The 24589-nt window shown below is 37.8% G+C and overlaps 1 protein-coding gene across 4 annotated transcripts in view; it reads left to right on the forward strand.

The window, feature by feature from the left end:
* Nucleotides 1-24589, forward strand: part of GRXCR1 (glutaredoxin and cysteine rich domain containing 1) — a 372499-nt gene that overhangs the window by 341976 nt on the left and 5934 nt on the right. For 3 of the 4 annotated variants that reach the window (XR_004266358.1, XR_004266365.1, XM_032272113.1), the window contains one exon: nucleotides 19959-20024. The exons of the other annotated variant lie outside the window; for it this stretch is intronic. Coding sequence is in view for 1 of the 3 variants with exons in the window: in XM_032272113.1 (XP_032128004.1) it covers nucleotides 19959-20024 (66 nt within the window). In the remaining 2 variants the exon portion in view is untranslated. The remainder of the gene's footprint in view (nucleotides 1-19958; nucleotides 20025-24589) is intronic. 4 annotated transcript variants of the gene reach the window in all.

Below are 24589 nucleotides of genomic sequence, written 5' to 3' on the forward strand. Positions count from 1 at the left end.
CCACCATGCCCAGATAATGTTTTGTACTTTTAGTAGAGACGGGATTTCACCATGTTGACCAGGATGGTCTCGATCTCTTGACCTCGTGATCCACCCACCTCGGCCTCCCAACGTGCTGGGATTACAGGCTTGAGCCACCGTGCCCGGCTGAAAATGGAAATTTAAACAGAAGAAATTTTTTTTTTTAACCTTTTTGATCATTCTTCTTGACTATGGTCAATAGTTGGAATTTTGTGTATAAGAGATAAGTTTTGAGAGTTTGCTTTAGAAAATGATTTGCAAAATGGGTAGATTTGTCATTCCCAGGACTGCAATACAGCTAACATTGTTGACTTGGTGTCTTGTACCTATATTAGATCCTTCTCGTCTGTCAAAAAATATTTTACGTCAACAGAACTTAGGAAGAAATGACGTAATAGAAGCACAACTCAGATAACAACTGAGGTCCCTGATCATTTAGGATATAGGAAACATTAAACAGCGGCAAATCTGCATTCTTGGTGCTTGTCCAAAATTCTTACCAAGATTTTCATGAATTGACAATGAAAGAGTGATGAGGGCAGGCAGGCTTGCATTCTTATGATCCTTTCTGCCTCAGGTGTATTTCTTCTTTGTATAGTCTTTGTCCCGCACTACAGTCAACCTTGATGTTAAATTAAGCTCATTTCTGGTTTCTCTGCACATCATACCCACAAAGCATATGTGAACAGCATTTACTCAATGCTCAGAGTTGGGCATGAGGAGAGACAAAGGAGAGACTTGCTGTGTACTAAAAGAGAGAGCTTCCACTTAAACATGGGCTTCTTCAAGGTCCTTTTGACTGCACAGCCTTTCAGGTTGCTTCACCACACAGCCTTGGTTGGCCCCATCTTGTCACTGCACATATTGTCACCTCATCCTCACCCCTCCAAGGTTCTTCTATCCTATCCCCTTTCTTTGGAAGTAAAAACAAAGTATCTTTCTTGGTTTCCTAGAACAGTGAGGCCGTTCTCCTTTGCTGCCTTTGGCTCCTATTTCTCTCCCATCCTCAGGTCCACTTTTTCCCTCAAGATATCCCAAGATTGGGCTGTTCTCCATGATTCAAGTTTTTCCTGCAAAGGCTAATTGCTTGATGCAACTATCAGGAATTTTTGAAAACCCATTTAAAGTTCATTGCACACTAAATTAAGAAAACAGCTTTAATTCACTAACAGCTTCTAACAAGTAGACAAATTGATGCAGCCTAAAGTACATGGTTGGCCCAATTGTTCGTATGCATCAGTAAACAGACAATAAGCCTACTAAATTCCTAAGACTGTTTGCTATCACATGGTTGCTGGAATTTAGCTTCTGATTAATGTGTTTTGGTTCACCTTTTGTGATATACATTAGTCAACAAAAAATCCAGGGTTTTTCCATGGTTTCAGTTAGTTACCCAAGGTCAACGGCAGTTTGAAAATATTAAATGGAAAATTCCAGAAATAAGCAATTCATAAACCTTAAGTTGTGCGCCATTCTGAATAGCATGATGAAATCTTGCACTATGGGATGTGAATCATCTCTTTGTCCAGTATCTCCACACTATACATCCTCTCTGCCTGTTAACGCACTTCGAAGGCTTCTAAGTGTCATAGTATAGCAGTGCTTATGTTCAAGTAATCCCTATTCTACTTCACAGTGGTCCTGAAATGCAAGAATTGTGATGCTGGAATATTGTTACAATTATTCTATTTTACTACTAATTATTGTTGATACCTCTTACTGTGCCTAGTTTATAAATTATTAGAGGTATATATGTGCAGAAAAAACCTCAATATATAAAGGCTTCAGTACTGTCTTTGGTTTCAGGCATCCACTAGGGTCTTGGAATGTAACCCTCACAGAGAGGGGAGCACTACTTTATAAGCCTACTGTAATCGTGCCATCACTAAAACATATGGGAAAAAGTGGTGATGACTATATTACCAATTCATATATTTTTAGCCATATACTTGGATTGTATATATAGCTATAGGTGTTTTTCTATTTCTTCAACTTCTCTCTTTAAAAAAATTTTTTCCCCCTGGCTGGAGTGCAATGGTGCTATCTTGGCTTATTGCAACTTCTGTCTCCTGGGTTCAAGCGATTTTCCTGCCTCAACCTCCCAAGTAGCTGAGATGACAGGTGGCTGCCATCATGCACAGCTAATTTTTGTATTTTTTTTTTTTTTGGATAGACAGGATTTCACCATGTCAACTTCTATCTTTTAGAGATGGTAGGATGCCCTTGTAACACTGCCATTTTTCCCTCCTGGTGGACGATTAGCTATGTATGATGTAAAATATACTTTTAGTGAGTCTCTACTTTGCTCTTTTGCTTGTCTTAAATATGAGCATCTTATTTTTAAATCCAACTTTGGCAGGAGCTAAGTTCCATTATGCCTCAGTAGATGATAATTTGATATAGGGCTTGATGCTAGACTTTGAAGAGGGTCAAACTTGCTCTCTTATTTGAGTTTTGCCTCTTGGAAAGTATCCAATTTAAAATGCTGAATTCAGGAATCAGTGATGGTTACGTATTCTGCACTGTGAGAAAAAATTTCTAAATTTATGTGGTGTTTTCCTGGAGGAGAAATGTTTTTATTTGTACTTGTAAAAACACATGTCGTCAGTGGTATGTGTGTCTCACTGGAAGCATCCAAATGACTTTTTTGTAAGTGTGTGTGTTACCTCCTTATATTTTAGGTGATTTATCCCTGAACACTGGGCTACATGTTTCAATGCTATGCTCTTTCCTGCTTTCTGTACGCTTTTATGCAACTTAAAATTTCCAGGGACAAAAAGATAATAATTTATCTTGATATCCTAGAAAAAAGAGGTATTGAAACTTATAAATGATATAGACAAGACCTGTATTGAATGATGATATGGTTTGGCTCTGTGTCCTTACCAAAATCTCACATCAAATTGTAATCTGCATGTGTGGAGGAAGAAACTTGGTGGGAGCTGATTGTATCACAGGGAGGTTTCCCCCATGCTGTTCTCATGATCGTGAGTGAGATGTGATGCTTTAAATGTGTATGACCTTCCACCCCTCCCCGAGTCTTTCCTGTCATCCTGTGAAGAAGGTCCTTGCTTCCCCTTCACTTCTGTCATGATTGTAAGTTTCCTGAGGCCTCCCAGTCATGCTTCCTTTTAAGACTGTAAAGCTATGAGTCACTTAAACTTATTTTCTTCATAAATTGCCCAGTCTCAGGTAGTTCTTTATAGAAGTGTGAGAATGAACTAATATAGAAAATTGGACCAGGAAAGTGAGGCATTGCTATAAAGATACCTACAAATGTAGAAGCAACTTTGGACCTGGATACGAGCAGATGTTGGAACAGTTTGAAGGGCTCAGAAGACAGGAAGATTAGGGAAAGTTTGGAACTCTCTAGAGATTTGTTGAATGGTTGTGATCAAAATGGTGATAGAGATATGGATGACGAATTTCAGGTTGAGTGGTCTCAGATAGAAATGAGGAACTTCTTGAGAACTGGAGCAATGGTCACTCTTGTTTTACTTTAACAAAGAGACCAGTGGCATTGTGCCCCTGTTCTAGGGACCTGTGGAACTTTGAACTTGAGAGAGATGATTGAGGGCATCTGGCAGAAGACATTTGTAAGCAGCAAACTATTCAAGAATTTGCCTGGCTGCTCCTAACAGCATACAATCATATGTGTTCACAAAGAGATGATTTGAAATTGGAACTTATGTTGAAAAGGGAAGCAGAACATAAAAGTTTGGAAAATTTTCAGCCTGACCATTGGTAGAAAAGAAGAAAACATTTTCTATGGTAAAATTCAAGCTGCCTGCAGAAATTTACATAAGTAAATAGGAACTGAATGTTAATAGCCAAGACAATGAAGAAAATGTCTTGAGGGCATGCGAGAGACCTTACTGACTGCCTATCATATTATAGCCCTAAAGGCCTAGCACAGAAAAATTTCTTTGTGGGTCAGGCCCAGGGCCCGACTGCTCTGTGCAGCCTTGGGACGTGGCACCCTGCATCCCAGCCACTCCAGCCCCAGCCATGACTAAAAAGGGACAAGGTACAGCTTGGACCATTGCTTCAGAGGGTGCAAGCCTCAAGCCTTGGTGGCTTTCACATGATGTTAGGCCTGTGAGTGTGCAGGAGACAAGAGCTAAATTTTGTGACCACTCCCTTGATTTCAGAGAAAGTATGGAAACATTTGGATGTCCAGGCAAAAATCTGCTGCAGGGATGGAGCTCCCATGGAGAACCTCTACTAAGGCACTGCAGAAGGGAAATGTGGGGTTGGAGCCCTCACACAGAGTCACCACTGTGGCACCGCCCAGTAGAGCTGTGAAAAGAAGGCCACTGTCTTTCAGACCCCAGAATGGTAGATCCACTGACAGCATGCACCATGCATCTGGAAAAGCCACAGGCACTCAATAACAGGCCATGAAATGAGCCGTGGGTGCTTTACTCTGAGGAGCCACAGGGGTGGAACTGCCCAAGGCCTTGGGAGCGCACCCCTTGCATCAGTGTGCCCTGGAGACATGTAGTCAAAGGAGATTATTTTGGACTTTAAGATTTAATAACTGCCCTGCTGGGTTTTGGACTTGCATAGAGCTTATAGCTGTTTTGTTTTGGCCAACTTCTCCCATTTGGAAAGGGAGCATTTACCCAATGCCTGTAACCCTACTGTATTTTGGAAGTAACTAATTTGCTTTTGATTTTACAGGCTCATAGGTGGAAGGAACTTACCTTGTCTCAGATGAGATTTTGGGCATGGATGTTTGAGTTAATGCTGGAATGAGTTATGACTTTGAGGGACTGTTGAGAAAGCATGATTAGTTTTGAAATGTGGGGAGCACATGAGATTTGGGAGGTGAAGGGGTGGAATGACATGATTTGGCTCTGTGTCCCTACCCAAATCTCATGTCAAATTGTAATTCCCACATGTCGGGGGAGGAACCTGGTGGGAGGCAATTGGATCATAGGGGCAGTTTCCCTCATTCTGTTCTCATGATAGCGAGTGAGTTCTCATGAGATCTGGAGGTTTAAATGTGTTTGGCAGTTTCCCTCTCCCTCTGTTTTTCTTGACACCATGTGAAGAAGGTCCCTCCTTCCCCTTCACCTTCTGCAATGATTATAAGTTTCCTGAGGACTCCCAGTCATGGTTTATGTTAAACTTGTGAAGTTGTGTGTCAATTAAATCTCTTTTATTCATAAATTACTGGTAGCCCTTTATAGTAGTGTCAGAACAGATGAATACAAACGAGTTTAGTGTCTGGCATTTTAATTGCAAAATATATCTGTTTGTGGTGGTAGCCTTTGAGAGACTGGTTGAAATCATTTTACTACTGTAGCACAAGCTTCAGCTTTAACTCTGTGCCGCTTTTTTTTTGGACTCCTGCAAATTGATTAGGTTCTTTTTTCCAATGTTGGATCATTTTTGACAATGAGGGTAATACTGTATCATCCAACTTTATTTTGCTCAAGAGCAAATTACCACTGCAAGGTGAGAGACTGTGGCCAGATTGCAAACTGTAAACACCAAGGGTTCAAGCCACTAAACTTTGCCTTGCTGTACTGAGTTATTCTAACACTAACATCCAAAGTAGGAACTACTCCTGGAAAAGTGACACTCCACATGTGGGTGAAGGGCAGGGAGACCAAGTATCCAGCATCTATTTCTTGGTTTTTAATCTTGAAAATTCTTGTCCACTGGGGAGGCCAAAGTTTGGAAAGGAATCTACAGCATGGTCTTCATGAAGCAAATGTTTATGAGAAATGAATACGAATCTGGTCCCAGGCTATGCACCAGTTATAGAGTGTTGAATTAAATAGATGTTTTTTCTGCTGACATGGGGCTTAAATCCTACTGTGTTGGGAAAGGGGAGCAGTGGAGGAGCAGGTAAATAAATATGCACTTCATTACAGATTGAAAACTAAAATTGGGTTAACTAATAGATTCTGGGATTGACAGCAATTAAGAAAATAAGTTAATTAGTTTGGTGATCAGAGAAGACTTACTTGAGAATGTGAGACTTAAAGCATTCCAGTGAGGCCATCATAAGCTTATCCTGGGAGTTGGACCTTCTGGCATTGGAGATTTTGTACATTCAAGCATGTGCTGATGCTTTAATGCAAGAAGGAGCTGGGATTATTCTAGGATTTGGAAGAAAATGGAAAGCAAGTCCAATGAGACCTTTATGAGCATCAGACAGAGATGAGGTTGTGAAGCAGGGTTAGAGTAGACATGCTGCACAGGATCCTGTAGATCAGGGTAAAGAGTTTCACATCTGATATAAGTGGAAACCAAAGTTATTCAATGTTTTAAGTCAGAAGACTGCAAGTGAAGTGATCATTGATGAGTTTCTAAAAGACCATTTTGGCCTCTGCCAGAAGAGGAGGCTGGAGGTGAGTAAGAATAAAACCAGGGAGATGGCGGACCCCAGAAATAGCATATTAGCAGTAAAGGTGATAAAAAATGGATGCATTTAAAATATGTTGCATGTAAATCAACAGAACTTACTGATGAATTGAATATGGGATGATGAAAATTGAGGACATATGGTCAATGGCTAGAATATTGATTTGAGTCAGAGAATATTTGGTAGTGCCATTTATCATTTGGTAGCTATGTGCTTTTGTAAAAGCCCAAATTGTTTCCATATGAGAGTTTTTGCTTTGGATCTTAGAGGCTTCCCCATTCTAATAAATTTCTTTGGCTTTTATGCTCACACCTCATAATATTGTAACTGGCTAATTTTATATTTTAAAGTATTTTGCCCATTTTGTTTCATTTTTACAATGTTTCCAAGGCTCTCTTTGTCTTAACTTTTTAGTTTTCTGTGACTCTGGTTATAATACCTTATTCACTAACATCTTTTTTTTCCCTAGTTTTTATCAGTTTTATCTAGTTTTCATTGATTATGTTAAATTTCTTTCCATTTTTGGAATAAAAAATTTTTAAATTTTTAGTTTTTGCTTCTTTTTTTTTATTGTACTTTAGGTTCTAGGGTACATGTGCAGATCATGAAGATCGTTGCATAGGTACACACATGGCAATATGGTTTGCTACCTCCATCCCCCTGTTGCCCACATCTGGCATTTCTCCCCATGTTATCCCTCCCCGATCCCCCCCACCCCACCGTGCTGTCCGTCTCTTGGATCCCACCAAGAGACCCCAGTGTGTGATCCTCCCCTTCCTGTGTCCATGTGTTCTCATTGTTCAACACCCGCCTATGAGTGAGAACATGTGGTGTTTGATTTTCTGTTCTTGTGTCAGTTTGCTGAGAATGATGGCTTCCAGATTCATCCATATCTCTACAAAGGACATGAACTCATCATTTCTTATGGCTGCATAGTATTCCACAGTGTATATGTGCCACATTTTCCTTGTCCAGTCTATTGTCAATGGGCCTTTGGGTTTGTTCCAGGTCTTTGCTATTGTAAATAGTGCTGCTATGAACATAAGCATGCATGTGTCCTTATGACAGGATGATATATAATCCTTTGTGTATATACCCAGTAATGGGATTGCTGAGTCAAATGGAATTTCTATTTCTAGGTCCTTGAGGAAGCACCATACTGTCTTCCATAATGGTTGAAATAGTTTACACTCCCACCAACAGTGTAAAAGTGTTCCTATTTCTCCACATCCTCACCAGCATCTGTTGTCTCCAGATTTTTTAATGATTGCCATTCTAACTGGCATAAGGTGTTATCTCAATGTGGTTTTGATTTGCATTTCTCTACTATTCAGTTATGATGAGCATTTTTTCATATGTTTCTTAGCCTCATATATGTCTTCTTTTGAAAAGTGTCTGTTCATATCCTTCACCCACTTTTGAATGGGTTTGTTTGTTTTTTCCTTGTAAATCTGTTTTAGTTCTTTGTCAGATGGGTAGATTGCAAAAATGTTTTCCCATTCTGTTGGTTGCCAGTTCACTGTAGTGATAGTTTTTGTTTCTTTAAGTACATTTTAATTTCTTTTCATTTTTTCATCTTTTTAGTATTTATTATACTAACTTTTATCTATGACTGTACCTCAGTAAGTGGCAAGCAAGATAAATGGTCATTGCATGGATACATTTTCTATTAGCCCATCTTCTAAACAATAGGACTGTATATTTACTCTCTGGATGGTCCCAGAAGAGACCTGCCTATGTCTTTTAACAAACAACCTATAATTTGCTCCTGTGTTTCATGAGAAGGGAAATAGGAGATACACAGGTCAAAATTTCTTTACAGCACAAGTTTGCCTTAATAAGCGGCACAAGCAAAATGCTGAAAGTGTCTATGAGGCACAAGATCTATGACCACATTTGAAATCTATGTTCTTAACATAGCTTCCATCAGTGTGCATTTGACAAATTTAATATATCACTATCATAGTGTGTAATTATAATAATAGTAAAAGTAATTTATTAAGCATTTACTGTGTTCTATATTGAATTGTGGTTTGACATTATTAGTATCAGGCCTATTCCCATAGCATCCCTAAGAGATAGATATTATTTTAAATATTCTTATGAATAAATAAAGTGAAATTAACTGAAGAAAAGCATGATCCTTAAAGCTAAATAGACCTGGGTTTGAATTTTGACCCCAACAACTGTTAGTTATGTGATGTTGAACAAATAATCTTGTAACACTTGTACTTTTATGTCTTTGTGTTTGTTTCCCTATTTTTAAGACTTAAAATTTTAAAAGACAACTTTCAAGAATGCAGTGAAGATTAAATAAATAATGCTCGAAGAGCATCTTGTTAAATTATTAGAGCTTTCTCTTTAGAGTCTGTTACTTTGTCATTCCTCAACCTTCCTCCTCCTGTACCTCTTATAACATCTTCTTGGCATTGCCATATCTATGGAAATATCAATCGTCCTCAAAAGATCATCACAGAAACCTTGTATCTTTCAGAAAGTCTCCAGCTTGCTTTCTTCAGAGGCCACAGAGACCAAGATAAAGGAAGATTATGAAGAAATACCAGGCTTTGTTCTCAATCTAGATTTAGAGACCTGGGCTTATTAATCCTCCATGGATACGTAACTCCTTGATTTGCCTCTCCAAACCAGACACAGTTCTGGCAGGTAGACTCCCTCGAGAAATAGAGAAAAAGCGTCTAAAATTATGTACAGAGAATCTTTCTAGACAAGGTTATTACTGCCCTCCTCTGTTACTTCTTTTCAGAAACATTATAAGCTAATATAAATTTTTAAATTTTGGATATTAGAGTTTATGCTGTCCTCCACCTCTCTCTAATGTCATTTTCATCCTATCTCTATCTACTTTTATTTAAATTTGTATGTAAACATGTATCTACACATAGATCTATATGTATTAGTCCGTTAAGGCTGCTATAAAAAATGCTATAAACTGGTTGGCTTACAAACAACAGAAATTCATTTCTGTCAATTCTGAGGCTGGGAAGTCTAAGATCAAAGTGCCAGAAGATTTGGTGTCTGGTGAGAGCCCACTTCCTGGTTCATAGATGGCCATTTGTCCCTGTGTCCTCACATAGCAGAAGGGACAAAGTAGCTCTCTCTAGGTTCCCTTTTGTAAGGGCATTACTCCCAGGCCTCAGGGCTCTGCCTTCATAACATAATCACCCTCCGAATACTCTACCTCCTATACTGTCAAATTAGGGGTAAGGATTTGAACATATAAATGTTGCTGTAGACATTCAGTCTACAGCAATATATTTCTCTCAATGTATATTTCTATACATCTATGTGTCTATCTATATATCATCCATATGAATCATAAGCTAGTGATTCAAACAAGGTATGCATTTATTTGTCTTTTAAGTGAATCTGGGTTGGGAGAATCCAGGGGTATAGATTTCTCTGCTTCAGGAGCGACTCTTCTATATTTGTTGTACCTCCCTTTAGGGTGAGCCCTCACTTCATGGTTAAAAATAGCTCAACTCCATCACATATTTTCCAGAAGGTAAAAAGAGGAAGTGAGCAGCTTGCTTTTAAGAGTATCACGCCTGTAATCCCAGCACTTTGGGAGGCCGAGGCGGGTGAATCACCAGAGGTCAGGAGTTCAAGACTAGTTTGGCCAATATGGTGAAACCCTGCCTCTACTAAAAATACAAAAAATTAGCCAGATGTGGTAACGAACATCTGTAATCTCAGGTAATTGGGAGGCTGAGGCAGGATAATCGCTTGAACCCAAGAGACAGAGGTCGCAGTGGACCGAGATCGTGACATTGCACTCCAGACTCCTGTGTGACAAGAGGGAAACTCCATCTCAAAAAAAAAAAAAAAAAAAAAAAAAGAGTATGGCCTGGAAGTTTTATGCATTACTTTTGCTCATATCTTACTTATAAGGATTTCATCACATGGCTACAGCTAACCAAATGGGAGGCCGAGGAATATCACCTTTCACTAAATGCTATGTCCAAATAGGCTACAAATTAGACTAGTATTTCTTCTGCTATTCTTTTAAAAACAACAAGTTACTAAGGTGCTATGTGTGCCATTATCTCATTTATTTCTTACAACCCTATATGATAGAAATATTTTTCTCTTTGAAAAGTGAAATTTTGAGGGGTTAAATATCTTTCCCAACCTCGCACAGCTAATAAGTAGAAGATTTCACATGTGGCTGAACCCACAATGTTAACCTGAGTGTCACAGCTTCCCAACATATCCTCTTACCTAACACTTTTCTTCCCTTCAGGATTACAGGAAGATTCTCATCAGCCTTTTCTCTTGTTTTGAAAACACGTCATAAATAGACTCAAACAGAGATCTACCACAAAAGAGTGAAATCATTTAATTCATTGCCAATTGTGCTGGTTAATTTCTGTTTTTCCTTCCAGGGCCATTTTCTCCCTTTCTCTGGCCTACTTGGAGTCTCATGAAGGAAAACTCTATAGACCAAATCACACAAGGGCCTTTGCCCTTTGACTTCTAGTTGGGTTTGGTTAGAGGGAAGCTGGAGCAGGATAGAGAGGCTGGGGGTATTTCCTCTGCTCCCTTCCTCCTGAGGCATAGTTTGTAGTTGTTGAGTACCTTGTAGCCGTTTTCCCATAGTTACATGTCTTGTTTGGTTCTGTAGCACTGTACCTTCCTATGACCTTTAGACCTAGAGGTGTTAATAGCTTCTCATCCTAGGGGTGGTAATAGCTTCTCATTGTTAACAGCTCCTGGGTACTTTATCAAGCTTCTTCGTTTATTTAACCTCATTCACACTTCTATTGTGGGGCCCTTTGTTAAACAACTTTTAATGAAATCTTTGGGCATTGCCCATCTGTTTCCTGATAGGATCATAAAAGATAAACCGAGTTATCCTCATGAGCTCAAAGTGAACAATTATTGAGCAACACATGACTTGTTTGTGTTGCAGTGCCTTATAAAAATGGGATACCTGTTTGATTTCATGCCCATAAGCTTCAGTAAATTGTAGGGAGGCCTTTCTACATGACAACTGGGGATGGCGTGGTTGATTCCTTGGTCATTTTACTAAGATAGTAGGATGAATAATAAAGGAATTTTTATTGAATGGATAAGCTGCAATGATGGATCTTCAGTAACCTACTCATGCCTAAATATCCTTGGATCCCATCTGGGATGAGAGCCCATTCAAGTTGGAACTCCCTCCTGTGAATGGAATTTTAATTGACAGTTTGATCAACTAATTATATTTCTCAATTACTCTCACTATGTGAATCTTCTTCAAATATTTTTCTTTCCAAGTGATTAAATATCCATATTGTCACAGAAAAAACAATCGACTCAGTTTTCCTTAGCAATATTGTTCATTAACTGTCCTCAGTTCTTTGACTTTTAGAGACCCCTAGCTAGCTAAATCTCTCATCCTAAAGAACACTTTATGTATTCTACAATTTAGCTGTGGAATTTTATGACTGGAGCATCCTCAAATTTCATGCTACCTTTTCTTTTTAACAAGCCATAAAATTAGGTCTTTCTTCTCAATATCTTGCATGAGAAATAATCAAATATTAAGCCGAACTACTACATTCCCCTTATTTTTTTTTTTCAATTACATTCTCTTTCACTTTATTATGACATCATACAAAAACAATGTAAGACTTTGGTTAACCTCCATTAATCTTTCATTATTTGTTGACTCTAGACAGGAAATGTTTATGGACCACATTTTGTGTGCTTGACAATGATTCTTAGTTACTCTCTGGGAATTTATTACTACTACTTCTAATTAACAGCTGCTAATTATTTAGTTCATATTATGTGTCATGCAATGTTCTAAACTCTTATATATTAACTCATGTAATCCTTACAACAACCCTGTAGACATTATTATACCCATTTTACAAATGAGGAAATTGAGTCTTTAATAGTTGAAGTTACTTGTCCAAGTTAACTTGAAAATGGAGGGGCTACAATTTAATCCTGGATTTTATTTTATTTTATTATTATTATTTTTTTAACAGCAGCAACAACAACAACCTTGGTGAGCTTAATCACCACGTTCTAAAAATCAGTTTATCAATTGAACAAGCAAAAAAAAGATAACCATTAAAAATGTGCAAAAGACATGAAAACACACTTCTCAAAAGCAAACTTACAAGCAGCCAACAAACATGGAAAAATGCCCAACATCACTGATTATTGGAGCATGATGAGATAACATCTCACACCAGTCAGAATGGCTATTATAAATAAAAAAATAACAGACGCTAGTGAGGCTGAAAAGGGAATGCTTGTATTACTGTTGATGGGAAGGTAAATGAGTTCATCCAGTTTGGAGAGTTCTCAAAGAATTTAAAACAAATCTGCCATTTGGCCCCGTATTCTCATTACTGGGTATGCAGCAAAGTAAAAGTAAATCATTCCACTAAAAAGGCACATCCACTTGTATGTTCATCACAGCACTGTTCACAATAGCAAAGACATGAACTCAGCCTAGATGCCCATCAGCCGCCATGAACAGCCATAATGCAGCTCGAAAGAAGAAGAAAATCATGTCCTTTGTTAGGAAAATAGATGCTGCTGGGGGCCATTACCTTAAGCGAATTAACACAGGAACAGAAAATAAAATACTGCATGTTCTTACTTATAAGTTGAACATTTTGGGTACTCATGGACGTAAAGATGGCAACAGACACTGGGGACTATTAGAAGGGGAAGAGATGGAGGGGAGCAAGGTTTGAAGAATTAACTATTGGTTGCCATGCTCTCTACCTGGGTGGTGTGATCCGTTTCACCCCAAACTTCAGCATCGTGCATTAAACCCAGGTAACAAACCTGCATATGTACCCCTGAATCTAAGATAAAACTTTGAATTACAAAAAAAGTAAAAAAATAAAAATAAAAATGAAAATCAGTTTATGCAAAGATAGTCTGGGACACAGCAGACAGCAATCTTAATCTTTTACATAGAACCAGTCTTTTGGTTTCTTCTAGCTCAACTCCTAGCACTGCCTGTTTTGTAGCCTCGTGACTTGATATTACTTTTATATAATTTTATATTAATTCTGAAGGAATGGGAGAGATGGCTTTCTGCCGTAGAGGAGAAAATAGCACATCCTTGTGATCGTCTAGTTCGATAATATGGCTTTATTATAAAAAATCAGGATTGGCCTCTATGGGAAATTGTTCTTTACAATTATGCTGAAAAAAGTGGCTCAGCACTAATTATATAGAACTAAAATCACTGTCTTTGGCAGGCATTTTCTGACACCCAAAGGTCTGCATTACATAATTGCAAAAAACAAGTCAACTAGTTTAGTTAATTTTGCAGTTAATTCTTTCTGCCAGGGATACAGAAAAACCATGCTCTTTAGGATGAGATTATCCATGGGAGCATTTACTGCATTTTTAAAGACACTGGTGGGATATTGTTACACCTGCCTTGAATATTTTCCAGGCCTAAGTGTTTGGCATAGAACTCCAGGGACACAATGGGGTCTGTTCATGTGCTGGAAAAGATCCAGAGCTGATTTCTGAAGTAAATTCTTTGTTAGCGGGGCTCAGGTGGCCCGTCTCCAGGCAGAGTTGATGTAACCTCCCATTTTCGGTGGGCGTGGTAGTCACAGCAACAGACATTTACTGAACACGTCTTTTGGCAGGCATCATGCTAGGTACAGGTTGAACTCCTTCAGTGCCAGCCCTGCCATCTGCTCTCCTGATTACATAGCAGAAGGATCCTTTATCAGCCAGTACTAAAGAGTTGTATCCTCTTGGCCCTCATCAAAGAGTGCAACTTCCAGTGGTTTGCGCTTCAGTTCCCATCAAATGCCCAGCTGAGAGAAGCGATAGATGTCATTTATATAGTATTCATCCTTCTCACTCCTCTGTGTATCTGGCCTTTTACTGTTATGTCACATCGGCTTGGTCCCTATCACTTTACAAAGGTGCATTTTGATATATGCCTTGGCTTGTTTTTCTATTTGAAATCATCAGTCACTATAAGAAACACTCATTTGGAACTGAATGCTGTGTTTACTCCAAAAATGCTGAAGAAATTAATATAGCAAATACTTGTTGATTGTCTATGGTGCACTACACAAAATGCTGTGTGCTTGAAGAAGGCATAGCTCCCAAAATCACCACTAGACTTGCTGTGCAGTGGAACAAAATGTGATCTGAGTGAAAATCAAGAAAGCTTTATTGAGAAGGTGACATTTCAATTGGGTTTGGAAGGATGTATAGGAGTTTTCCGAGAGGTGGTGGGCAGAAGGATAAAAGAGATATCAGGCAAAAAATGGAGCATGTGTAAAGGGATAAAATCTCATGGAAGGACCCAGGATGTCCAGGAGAAGGAGAGAAATTCAGGGTATCAAAAACTTATTATATCAAAAGACAGGCCTGGAAATATTGGTGGAACTAGATAATGAAGTCATTTGTAGGCCATGCTAAGAGAGTTTGGGTTTTACCGTAATCACTAGAAGATATTCTAACAAATAGTATGAGGTAAACAATAATATTTATTTATCTTTGCAGATGATAAGTAAATCGCAAGGAAGCAGTTAAGTGAGAGGGAAAGGCGCCTGATTTAAGTTAGAAGAAGGGCTAAAAACTTGTACTGGTCAGCTATAGGAGCCATTTCTGTAATAACATTTATTTGGAAACAATATTTTTATGGTTATCAAAAATACAAGAATACTATATATTATATCAGGCAGTTCATCCAAAGTCTTATATAAAATATTCTTTAGACTACTGTGCTTAGAAAAAAGTTTCATCTAAAAAGTTAACTCAGAATCAAACTTAAGGTTCAGCCATAGCTATACTTTTGAGATTTATTTAGAGTATTTCCTATAAATTCCCATTTGATTTCTATTTTATTATACTGTGGTATAGGTATTTTATTGCAAGCTACTTTCTTGTGAAGATGAGGTGGTTTATGACTAAATATAAAGTAAAATAAAACAAAAGTATAATATATGTATGGCATATATGTGCATTCACATATAAATATATGTGTATGTGTATATATATATATATATATATATATATGTTAAAACTATATTTGTTTTTGGTTAATGTGAACTTTACTTTTAATCCCCCTGGGATCCTCAGAACTGTTAAAAATAATAGTTTCAAATGTTGATGTCCCATGTGGAATTCCAGAGCCTGGATATCAGTGTAGAGATAGCTAAAATCTGTGTGGTTTAAAATATTTTTGAGGAAAAGTGCTTTTTGTTTGTTTTCTGTTTTGATAATAGTGTTTAGAAACTCTTGACTTAGCAACTCTTCCCAAAGACCAAACAGAGTATGCTACATACAGCTGGTTTGTATCACTTGATTGTTTTGTTTTCTTTAGTTTATTGGCTAAAATAGATTGCTTATGCCGTGGCATGGTACCTCACCTGTGTTCCTTCCAGGGCATCCACCCAAAATGCTATGCAGGGAGACTCTGCTAGGATGTTTGAACATATGAACAAGCTTTTCCTCTGATCTTGAATGAAGGCAAATGGTGACTACAAAAGCACATGTACATATAATAATACTTGGTAGCATTGTTGTTCCTATTAGTTGCCCTCCCTCATTCTGTCTTGTGTGCTCAGTCAACTACTATTCTTCCTAAAGATAAAAATGCAATGATTGCTTTGTGAAGCGAGCCTTCCTTAGCCTTGATCAGGTTAATTCTGCCTTACTATTTGTGTTCTTAGCATCTTGTAGCATGCCCCTTTTGTACTATTTACAACAGTTATAAATAAGTTTACATTTATTTGTGTAATCTTTTGTGTAAAGTCTCTCTCCCAAAAGTTCATTTCCTCAGTAACAGGAAGAAGTTGTGTGTGTGTGTGTGTGTGTGTGTGTGTGTGCTCATGTGTGGCTCTTTTGCTTATTGTACAGTGCCTAATCCCTAATAGAGACTGAAAATAATATTGAACTAATGGATAAATGCATGAATGAGTATGGTAGCATCCTTTTACACATTCACAGGTGATATGGTAAGTGTTTATTTGGCAATCTCAGTTGGCAGAGAACTGATTTCTTTTCCTACCTTTTTCTTATTCCTTGAAGGTATGTGTTTCTTCCTTGGTGATTCATAGAAGAGGAAAAATTAAACAGATTATCTTATCTTTGTCTGTGAAACTTGTTACATAAATGTAAAACAAAGTGTCTTGTTCACGTGTTACAGTTCACTGCTCTGAATTTTAAGTTGTAAAGTATTTGAGCGAGGTAGAGTTTTACCACGTATTGAAGGGTAATGAAATAGCTTCTTTCCTGGAATATGCAATCATTCTAAATAACTGAATAAGTTGCAGTGCTGAGATTTAGACAAAAGTAACTTGGATATTTCATAGCTTCTCTGGCATGTTCATTCTGGATGTGGAGTCACTGCAGTAAAAGCTTTCAATTCACTTGAGCTTCTTGGGTACCTAGTCAACAGTGAGTTCAAACCACAGCCTCTCATATTCCCCAAACTAGGAGTTCTCTGTAACATTTTTCACTAATACAATTATGCTGTATCAGTGAGCAGGCAGCTTGCAGAATGATTGGAAAGAATGTAGGTTTTGGAGTCAGCTCAACCTGAACTCAAGATCAACCCAAGCCTTGTAATGATTAACTGAAAGACTCTGGGAATGCTCTTTATTCTCTTTAAACTTTAGTTTCTTTATTTAAAAAATTGAGATAGTTCTTTTATTAAAAAATGCTTACTTTGCACCAATGCTTAAAAGAACCCATGTTTGTGAAGCACATTACTATTATCATTATTTTCAGGATTATATTAATTTTAATTAAAAAATGATTCAGAATCAATAAAAAATATAGCAGAAATATTTCCATAGGTGTCCTTGAGGTCTCTTTGCCAAGTAATAAAGTAAATAATTTCCACTAGCATAAAATTGAATGGTGGAGTGTATATAAAAACAAACTTAGGTCTGACATTCTTAGCCAAATACCAACCAGGAAAAGATAATTTCCTAATAATGTCAATGTGTCAGGAAATATACTCTCTTTTGCAGACACAGAGGTTTCTTTATAGAGCAAGTAATAATTAGAGTCTTCGATAAGAAAAAGTGAGGGGATGAGACCTTTGGAATATGCAAATGCAATGGAAAGCTGGGCAGATTGAGATTTACCCTGCTAAATGCTCCAAACCTCAGTATGAGAGTGATCTATAATTTTCCCCTGAAATGTGCTAACTAGGCTAAAATCTCTATTCTGCTATTGCTGCTGCTGCACTTAGGATCAGAGAAGGTGATCATCTGATTTTTTTTTTTTTTTTTTTTTTTTGCCCCTGTAGAATCTTGCTCTTAGGCTTGGTAATGACAGGGTCTGGTGGAGGGCAGAGACCTGGGACCCAGTGGGGTACAGTAGGCTTTGACTACTGTCAGTTCTCAGCATGTGGCACAGGGACCAAAGGGCTGGCTCCAAGGAAAAGATCTGAGGGCAGGGCAGGGAGGGTTGTGGAGGCTGTGTTGAGTAGCAGCCTGGTAGCAGGCTGGTTGGGTGAGGGAAGCAGGTATTCTTCAGCTGCCTGTCCTCTGTTATGGAACAGCATTTTTTCAACCTTAAACTCGTTACACCACCTGTATACTAGACACTGAGGTGTCTTGACAATCAGTGACCATTATGCCTTTAAGTTCTTTGCTTAATGTAAGCAAAGCCTGCATTTCTCCTGCAATGTGGAATCTTCTCCCGTGGCAGTAATCCTGCAGGAGCTATTTGGCTGAGGCAGAACAAATTTCATGTATTTAACAATATTGAGACAGGTCCTTTCTTAGCATATGCCTTGTACTTTAACCAACTGACTATGACACAATGCTACCATAAGAAAAGAGCCAGAAAGGAGATGTGTGATAGCTTTTCTGGAGCATTCATTAGTCATTGTGGGGCATTTTCTTTTGTTTGAGAAAAATGAGGCATATATTCTCTTTACTGCTTTAGTTCATGTATCAAATTCCCCAGAGTTCTTTCCCATTTTAACTTGGCTATCTCTTAAAAGAAATAGAACATAGCAAAGTAAAATATTACCAGTTATTACTATATTTAAACTTTAATGTTTTGTCATGGTGCTTTCATTACCTTTGTTCTTACTTTAGAGGTTTCACATCTGTATTCTTGGCAAAATTACCACCAAAGAAAAAGATGTAACTTGCCTCCTAGAGCAATATGTATTCTCTGTAGCTCTGTGTATTCATTCATACTGCTTTTGAATATATCAATTTGATATTTTTGATGGTAATTATGATGACATAAGTTATACAAGATACACTGAGATAAAATGAAACCAATAACTAAAGACTCCTCTATATCACTATAGTATTTTTAACCTATTTTGGAAAACTCATCCAGTCTTTGAGGTCCAGATCAAATACCACCAACCTCAGAAAGCTTTCTCTATCCTCAAAAAGCACATTTCTCCTCCTGTTGTGATTTCCCAGCTTACCTTTTTTTATTCATCATTCATTTGGCACTTATTTTTCATTCTACACTGTGGGTTAGTTTTCTGTGCCTTTACAACAAAAATATGCTTTTACATAAATGTATATAGTAACTTCCATAAGAACTACAACTTTTTAATTTTTTCCATGAGTCCTGCTTGGCACCCTGCTTAGCACAAGTAGGAATCAAAACATCTTTAGTGTGTGATTATATTTTTCCCCATCTTTTTCATTAATCAAAAATGGATCCAATACCTAGTCTGAGCTAGCAACTGCGCTGAGTTCCCAGGACAGTGTCAGCAAAGCAGACTTGGTCTTGGTCTTTGATTAGAAATAATTACTCCAGTTTTTCCTTGTTTCTTCTGTATGGTTTTATGTTGAGAAGTAGAGTGGTAGAATGTGGGAAGCAGCTGGACAGGAGAGAAAAATGGGGTGGCTCGAAGAAGCACACATCGTCCCCTTTCTCATATTCATAGCAATGTTTTAGAAGTTAAAAGCGTCAGCTCTGGAGTACGTGCCCTACCTGTGTTTAAATCTTCCCTCTACATCTTCTCTGGGTGGCATTGAAATTGTTATTTAATCTCATGAAGGATCAATTTCTGCAAATAATAGAGTCTGCTACAGCAAAGGAGATGATGTTTGTGCCAAACTGAAAATATCTGCTTAATTAGTGTTGGTAGTTATTATCGTTGTTGTTATTGTTAGTTGCTGTTACCTTTACACGCATGGGTGTTAAGGAAGACCATGTCTAGTACTGCTTGGAGTAGGGCAGAGTTTACTGAGGGTGGGAATTTGCTCCAAGGATTCCTTTCCCAGATGGTAGACCGGCTCCAGGCGCCCTAAAAAACCCTGAAAAGTATGCTGGCTCCTTCTGTATTTGGATTTAAGTCTGACAGCTGTGGGTTTCCTGGAGCTTGCCTCCCTTAGGCAGCTCTCCCCTTACCTAAGGTGAGACTTACTAGATGGAAGAGTATGTGGCAGTAAGGAGAAATGTGTTCTTCTCTTTGGCATCCTAGTTGTACATTTACTCAGCTTCAAAGGGAAGAATTGTGTTCAGTATTTTGTGGGTTAAACTTTTCTGGCTAGAACTTATATTTTCTCAAATACTAACAAAATGGATTTTCCTCCTTACCCTCTCTTGTTAATAGGGTGCTGAGAAAATTTTGTCAATGAATGAATCAGGAGAACTGCAAGACCTCCTAACCAAAATTGAGGTAAATGTGCTTTTAGCAACTTATTTTTAGTAATCAAAATGTTAAACACATTCTGATGATAATTGAGTTTTTCTAATTGAATTCTCTCTCCCCATGTTCTTACAAATATGCAATAGGATACATGTGGCAGTTTTACTTTGATATCATCTGCTATTAGGTTTGTTGCAGCTGGAGTGACTTTAATGTTAACTTTTAATGATCTCATACTATTAGGTGAGTGTTATGGTCAGCCTTATTTGAGCCCAACTCTCTGTAATACAGGCAATGATGAGGTGTTTCAAGTCAGGAAATAGTCTTGAAGCACATCAAAATTTTTCATTGAAACAACTTTATTTTTCCCATGGATCTTCCTACATGTAGAAGACCTTCCTACATCATTTACAAAGATTAGAGAAAAAGTTATTTCTCCAAAAAGCAAGTTTTAATTCATATTCCTGTGCTTATAAATATAGCATCAAAGAAATATTTATTCAAATATATATAAAATTAACGTGCAACTGGAAAGCCCTTATTACCTCACTGCTAAATTATTTCATCAGACTGTTTCTCTCTATTTGTAAGAAGATTAAATACTTTATTGTCCTGACTGGGACACTTTGAGAGTGATAAGTGTGCATTAGTAATTATTCTGGGACAGCAAATGTGAAACAGGACTTTCCCAGGAGAAATAGGTCATATGGTTATCTACTGTCTGTATGTCACTACTGGTTGTTATTGCTCTAGTCTTACCTAACCTAATTTCTGATTCTCTACCATTCCTTCCACTCCAGATAAAAGAAAGAACTATGTGGTTTCTTGTGCTTTCTTAATACTATCGCTTTGTGCAAACTGTTCTGTCTGCCTAGAATGCTATTGTTCCAATTCCTCATTTCTCTCCACCATCTTCAAGGCCCATCTTCAGTATCAGTTCTTCCAACAGTCATTTCTGATCTCCCCCACCTTTGAATTCCTATAACCCTCTTTTCAGGGGGCTTATAAAAGCCTTTTTTGTATTACTTTTTTTTGGGTGTTTGACTCATGTCCAAAGTGAACTATATGCTCCTTGATTGGAGGATTCATGTTTCATTTGTATTGTGACCTTGCCCAGAAGGAAAACAATAGATTCATTCATTCAACAAACATTTATTGAGTATCTACTATTTATAGGTACTTTGCTAAGGGAGACAACAATGTCCTCTCAATGTTCTGCAGGCATATAGCAAGAACTCAAAATCGTTTTTTATCAGTTTGTGTCATAATACAAACAATAGTGTATGTTTAGATACTGTGGTCCACTGAGGATGATGGCCAGAAATATAGTGCTTATAAAGGGGGAGGATGCTTGGGCTTTAGCAAAATAGCTTACTGTGGTCTGATTCTAAATTCAAAAGCCATGTGGTATATACAGAGAGTAAACTTGTTTTTGTAAAATGTCTTAAATTTCCTTTTTTTCCATAATTTATACTTTCTAAAGTATTATGACTTGGACATCAGAAGATTTTTAGCTTCTTCCTCAGCTCTGCTGCTGGCTTTGGGCATAACCTTTCACCTTTCAGGGTCTTGATTTATTTATCTATTAAATCAGGGTGTGTACTTGCTCCTCTTAAAACTCCTCTTAGCTAAAAAGTCTGAATGAATGGATCTGTTTCTTTCCTTCTGTTCTCATATACTACTCGAATCCTATGAATTCATTCACTTACATTATCATGTATCTTTTTATTTAAACAATTTGGTTTACATGTATTATTCTCTGTGCACATTTTAAACTTATTTAAATGGTATTATGCAGTATCATTGATCTATTTACTTCTTGTTGCACCAGTATCATCCTATTTTTAATTCTGTGGTATAATAGCATTTTTAAGGATCTTATGGGATGAATAACCTTCATTGCTTTCCTTTGTAGAGATTGATGATTGATCGAGCTATTCTGGACTTTTATTCCATTGAGTCTGTAATTCTTAGTTCTACAACTTGATCAACAGTACCATGGTAGATGATGTAATCTCTTTTTCTCCGTCAGCTCAAAAACTTTAGAAAAGAAGATATTTTTCTCTTCGTTAAGTCTGTCTCCATTCTACAGGTGACATAAATAAGGCACAAATATTTTAGTTATTTTTAATGTTCAAAACAATGGTATGGCATTGGCTTTCTACTGTTACAGGAACTCTACAGTGCTATCACTATGTCCAGTTGCTTTGGCCATATAGTAAAACTGGTGGAGAATTTGTAGCCAATCAAGAAAGCCCAGAACTCTGCCTGAGAGGGAGCGGGAGTTTAAGAGGAAGTAAAGAGGCCAGATAAAAAGAAGCGCTGGGAGAGCCATGCAAAGATGATAAGGGATACAAAATATAGATCCAAACTCATTCCATTTCTCTGATTGGCTTTTGACAGTAGGGTAGGAATTAAATATTCATGACAGAGGAAACATTTCATTCCTTTCTATGTAGCAAGATATATTCCTGGCATTTTTTAGGTATTAAATCATTGAAAGCTCACAACTCTGCTAAATGGGTTCTTTTATTATCCCCATTTTACCCGTAAGGAAATGGAGGTATAGAAAGATGAAATCATTTGCTCAAGAGTGTTTAAGTAATCAGTATTTGATTTATGATTCTAATCAGTCTGACTCCAAGCCCATGATGCTAATTAACTGTGAACCTATGCTGCCATGACTCGCAAATTAAGTGCCATGTAGGTACCTAGGAAATCTGACTATATCATGACAGGACATAAAGCCTGGGTGAGTAGTTTCCTAGGAGATAAGCTGGTAAAGGTTGTAGGTACAGGGATTAGGCTGGGTTTTGACACAGGGCTCTGACATTAGACAGATCCTGGCCAAGTTCTAGTTTGCTGTTACTTGGGTCACTGCATGGTGTCTATGACCACTCCTGGTCCTCATAATTCAGGTTCCAGTTTCTAGCAGTTATTTCAAGTAGTGGTGAAAAGAGAGACTTAGCAGCTGTGGTGGGCCATCAAAAATGGAGTCAGAAAATAATTTCAAATTTTTCTGCACCAAGAATCTTATCATATATCTCACCCAACTGAAAATTGCTCTGGAAGCTGAGTGGGTCTGATTTGTTGATGAAGATTATTGGTGGCCTCAAAAGTGAGGAGCTGGCCAAAGGCAGCAGAAGCTGGTAACACATGTGATAGGTGGTATGAAGACGTGGACTCAGTAGAGCCGGTTGTGCCAATGGGAACTGTGTTCATGAAATGACAGGTTGCAGGTAATCTTTCCACTAATATATGAGGTCCATGTGAACACAGACATTCATTTATTTTGTTTTATTATTTACCTCTAGTGCCTAGAACAGGGATTGGCATATCCCAGGCACACGTAAATATTTACTGAGGAGACAAATAAATGACTTCTCTTTCATCCAAAGTTTTTTTTTTTTGGAAGAGGCAAAGCATTTAAGAGATGCAAAGAAAGAGAAAACTATTATTTTATATAAAAGAATATATGGCTGAAAGGATGAATGAAACCACCATTTTTTTGGTAAATTATATTTATTTATGTTAATAAATAGGCTAGAAATTAGAAGCAATGAGGTGTCTAAGGAGTCCTCACAAAACAATAACCAAGATGGATAGCTAATCCTGCTGATGCCCATGCAGGGAGAGCCAGGGGAGCACTGAGATATATTAGCATATCACTGGTTCTGGCAGACACTGAATGAAAGATCTTAGATGGCAGAGAAGCTCTAAGTAAGCTTTGCCTTGTTATTTTTCTGAAGATATGAGTAAATAGTTTTGTTTCCATTTGTACCGAGATTAACAACATAGTGCTCATTTTCTGTCCTTTTTTTGGTAAAGCTTATAAAAATTAATCTGATTCTCCCCTGAGGGCTGGTGACTGCTTATTTGTTCATGAAGAACCAAGCAAAGATTCCCAGCTACAAACTTAGGATGTCAGAAATGGCACAGGCTGTCTGCACAAGGCATTGGAGCTGTCAGAGATTGTCCTGAGGCTCCCTGGAGAAGTATAGCTCTGAATGATGGTCCTTCCTGGGGGAAAAAGGGGTGGGCATGGCCCGTTCTGAGGCTTCAGCAGCAGGCACCACCTGCTCACCTGGGGAATCAGGCCATGTCATCTGCCTCTCTCTGAAATTAAAACATCTATTTAAGTAGGTTATGGCAGTCCATCCCATCTGGTTTAAGAATCAGACTCCTATATCCAGGCTTATACATTTAGAATTATGAGCTACAAATTTCCCTTGTGTCTGCATTTTGTTCAGTGGCTTCTTTCTCAACTCTGCAAATTAAGAATGCCAGAAACACTGATGATGAGAAAAGATTCTATTTATTTTTTTAGAAGCTTGGTCAGGCAGAGGGGTGTTTAGTAGGCATTTAAGCATTTGCAGAATTAAATTTTTGAATCTAGTTTAAAACAAAATACATAGAACAAGATGAATCATCTAGAGATGATTATAATGCCAGGCGTGTACTCCCTGACAATTTGTTTCATGGGTAATACTGCTTCATAGACAATCTGGATGATGAGGTGTATTGTCACAGAGGCTCAAATAAGTTGCCTCTTCTTTGGTAGGATACTTAAGGGACTTTCATGCTCTATTGGAATA

The sequence above is a fragment of the Sapajus apella genome, unplaced genomic scaffold (assembly GCF_009761245.1).
Source record: "Sapajus apella isolate SASKATOON/1434 unplaced genomic scaffold, GSC_monkey_1.0 scaffold5, whole genome shotgun sequence".
NCBI classification, from domain to species: domain Eukaryota; kingdom Metazoa; phylum Chordata; class Mammalia; order Primates; family Cebidae; genus Sapajus; species Sapajus apella.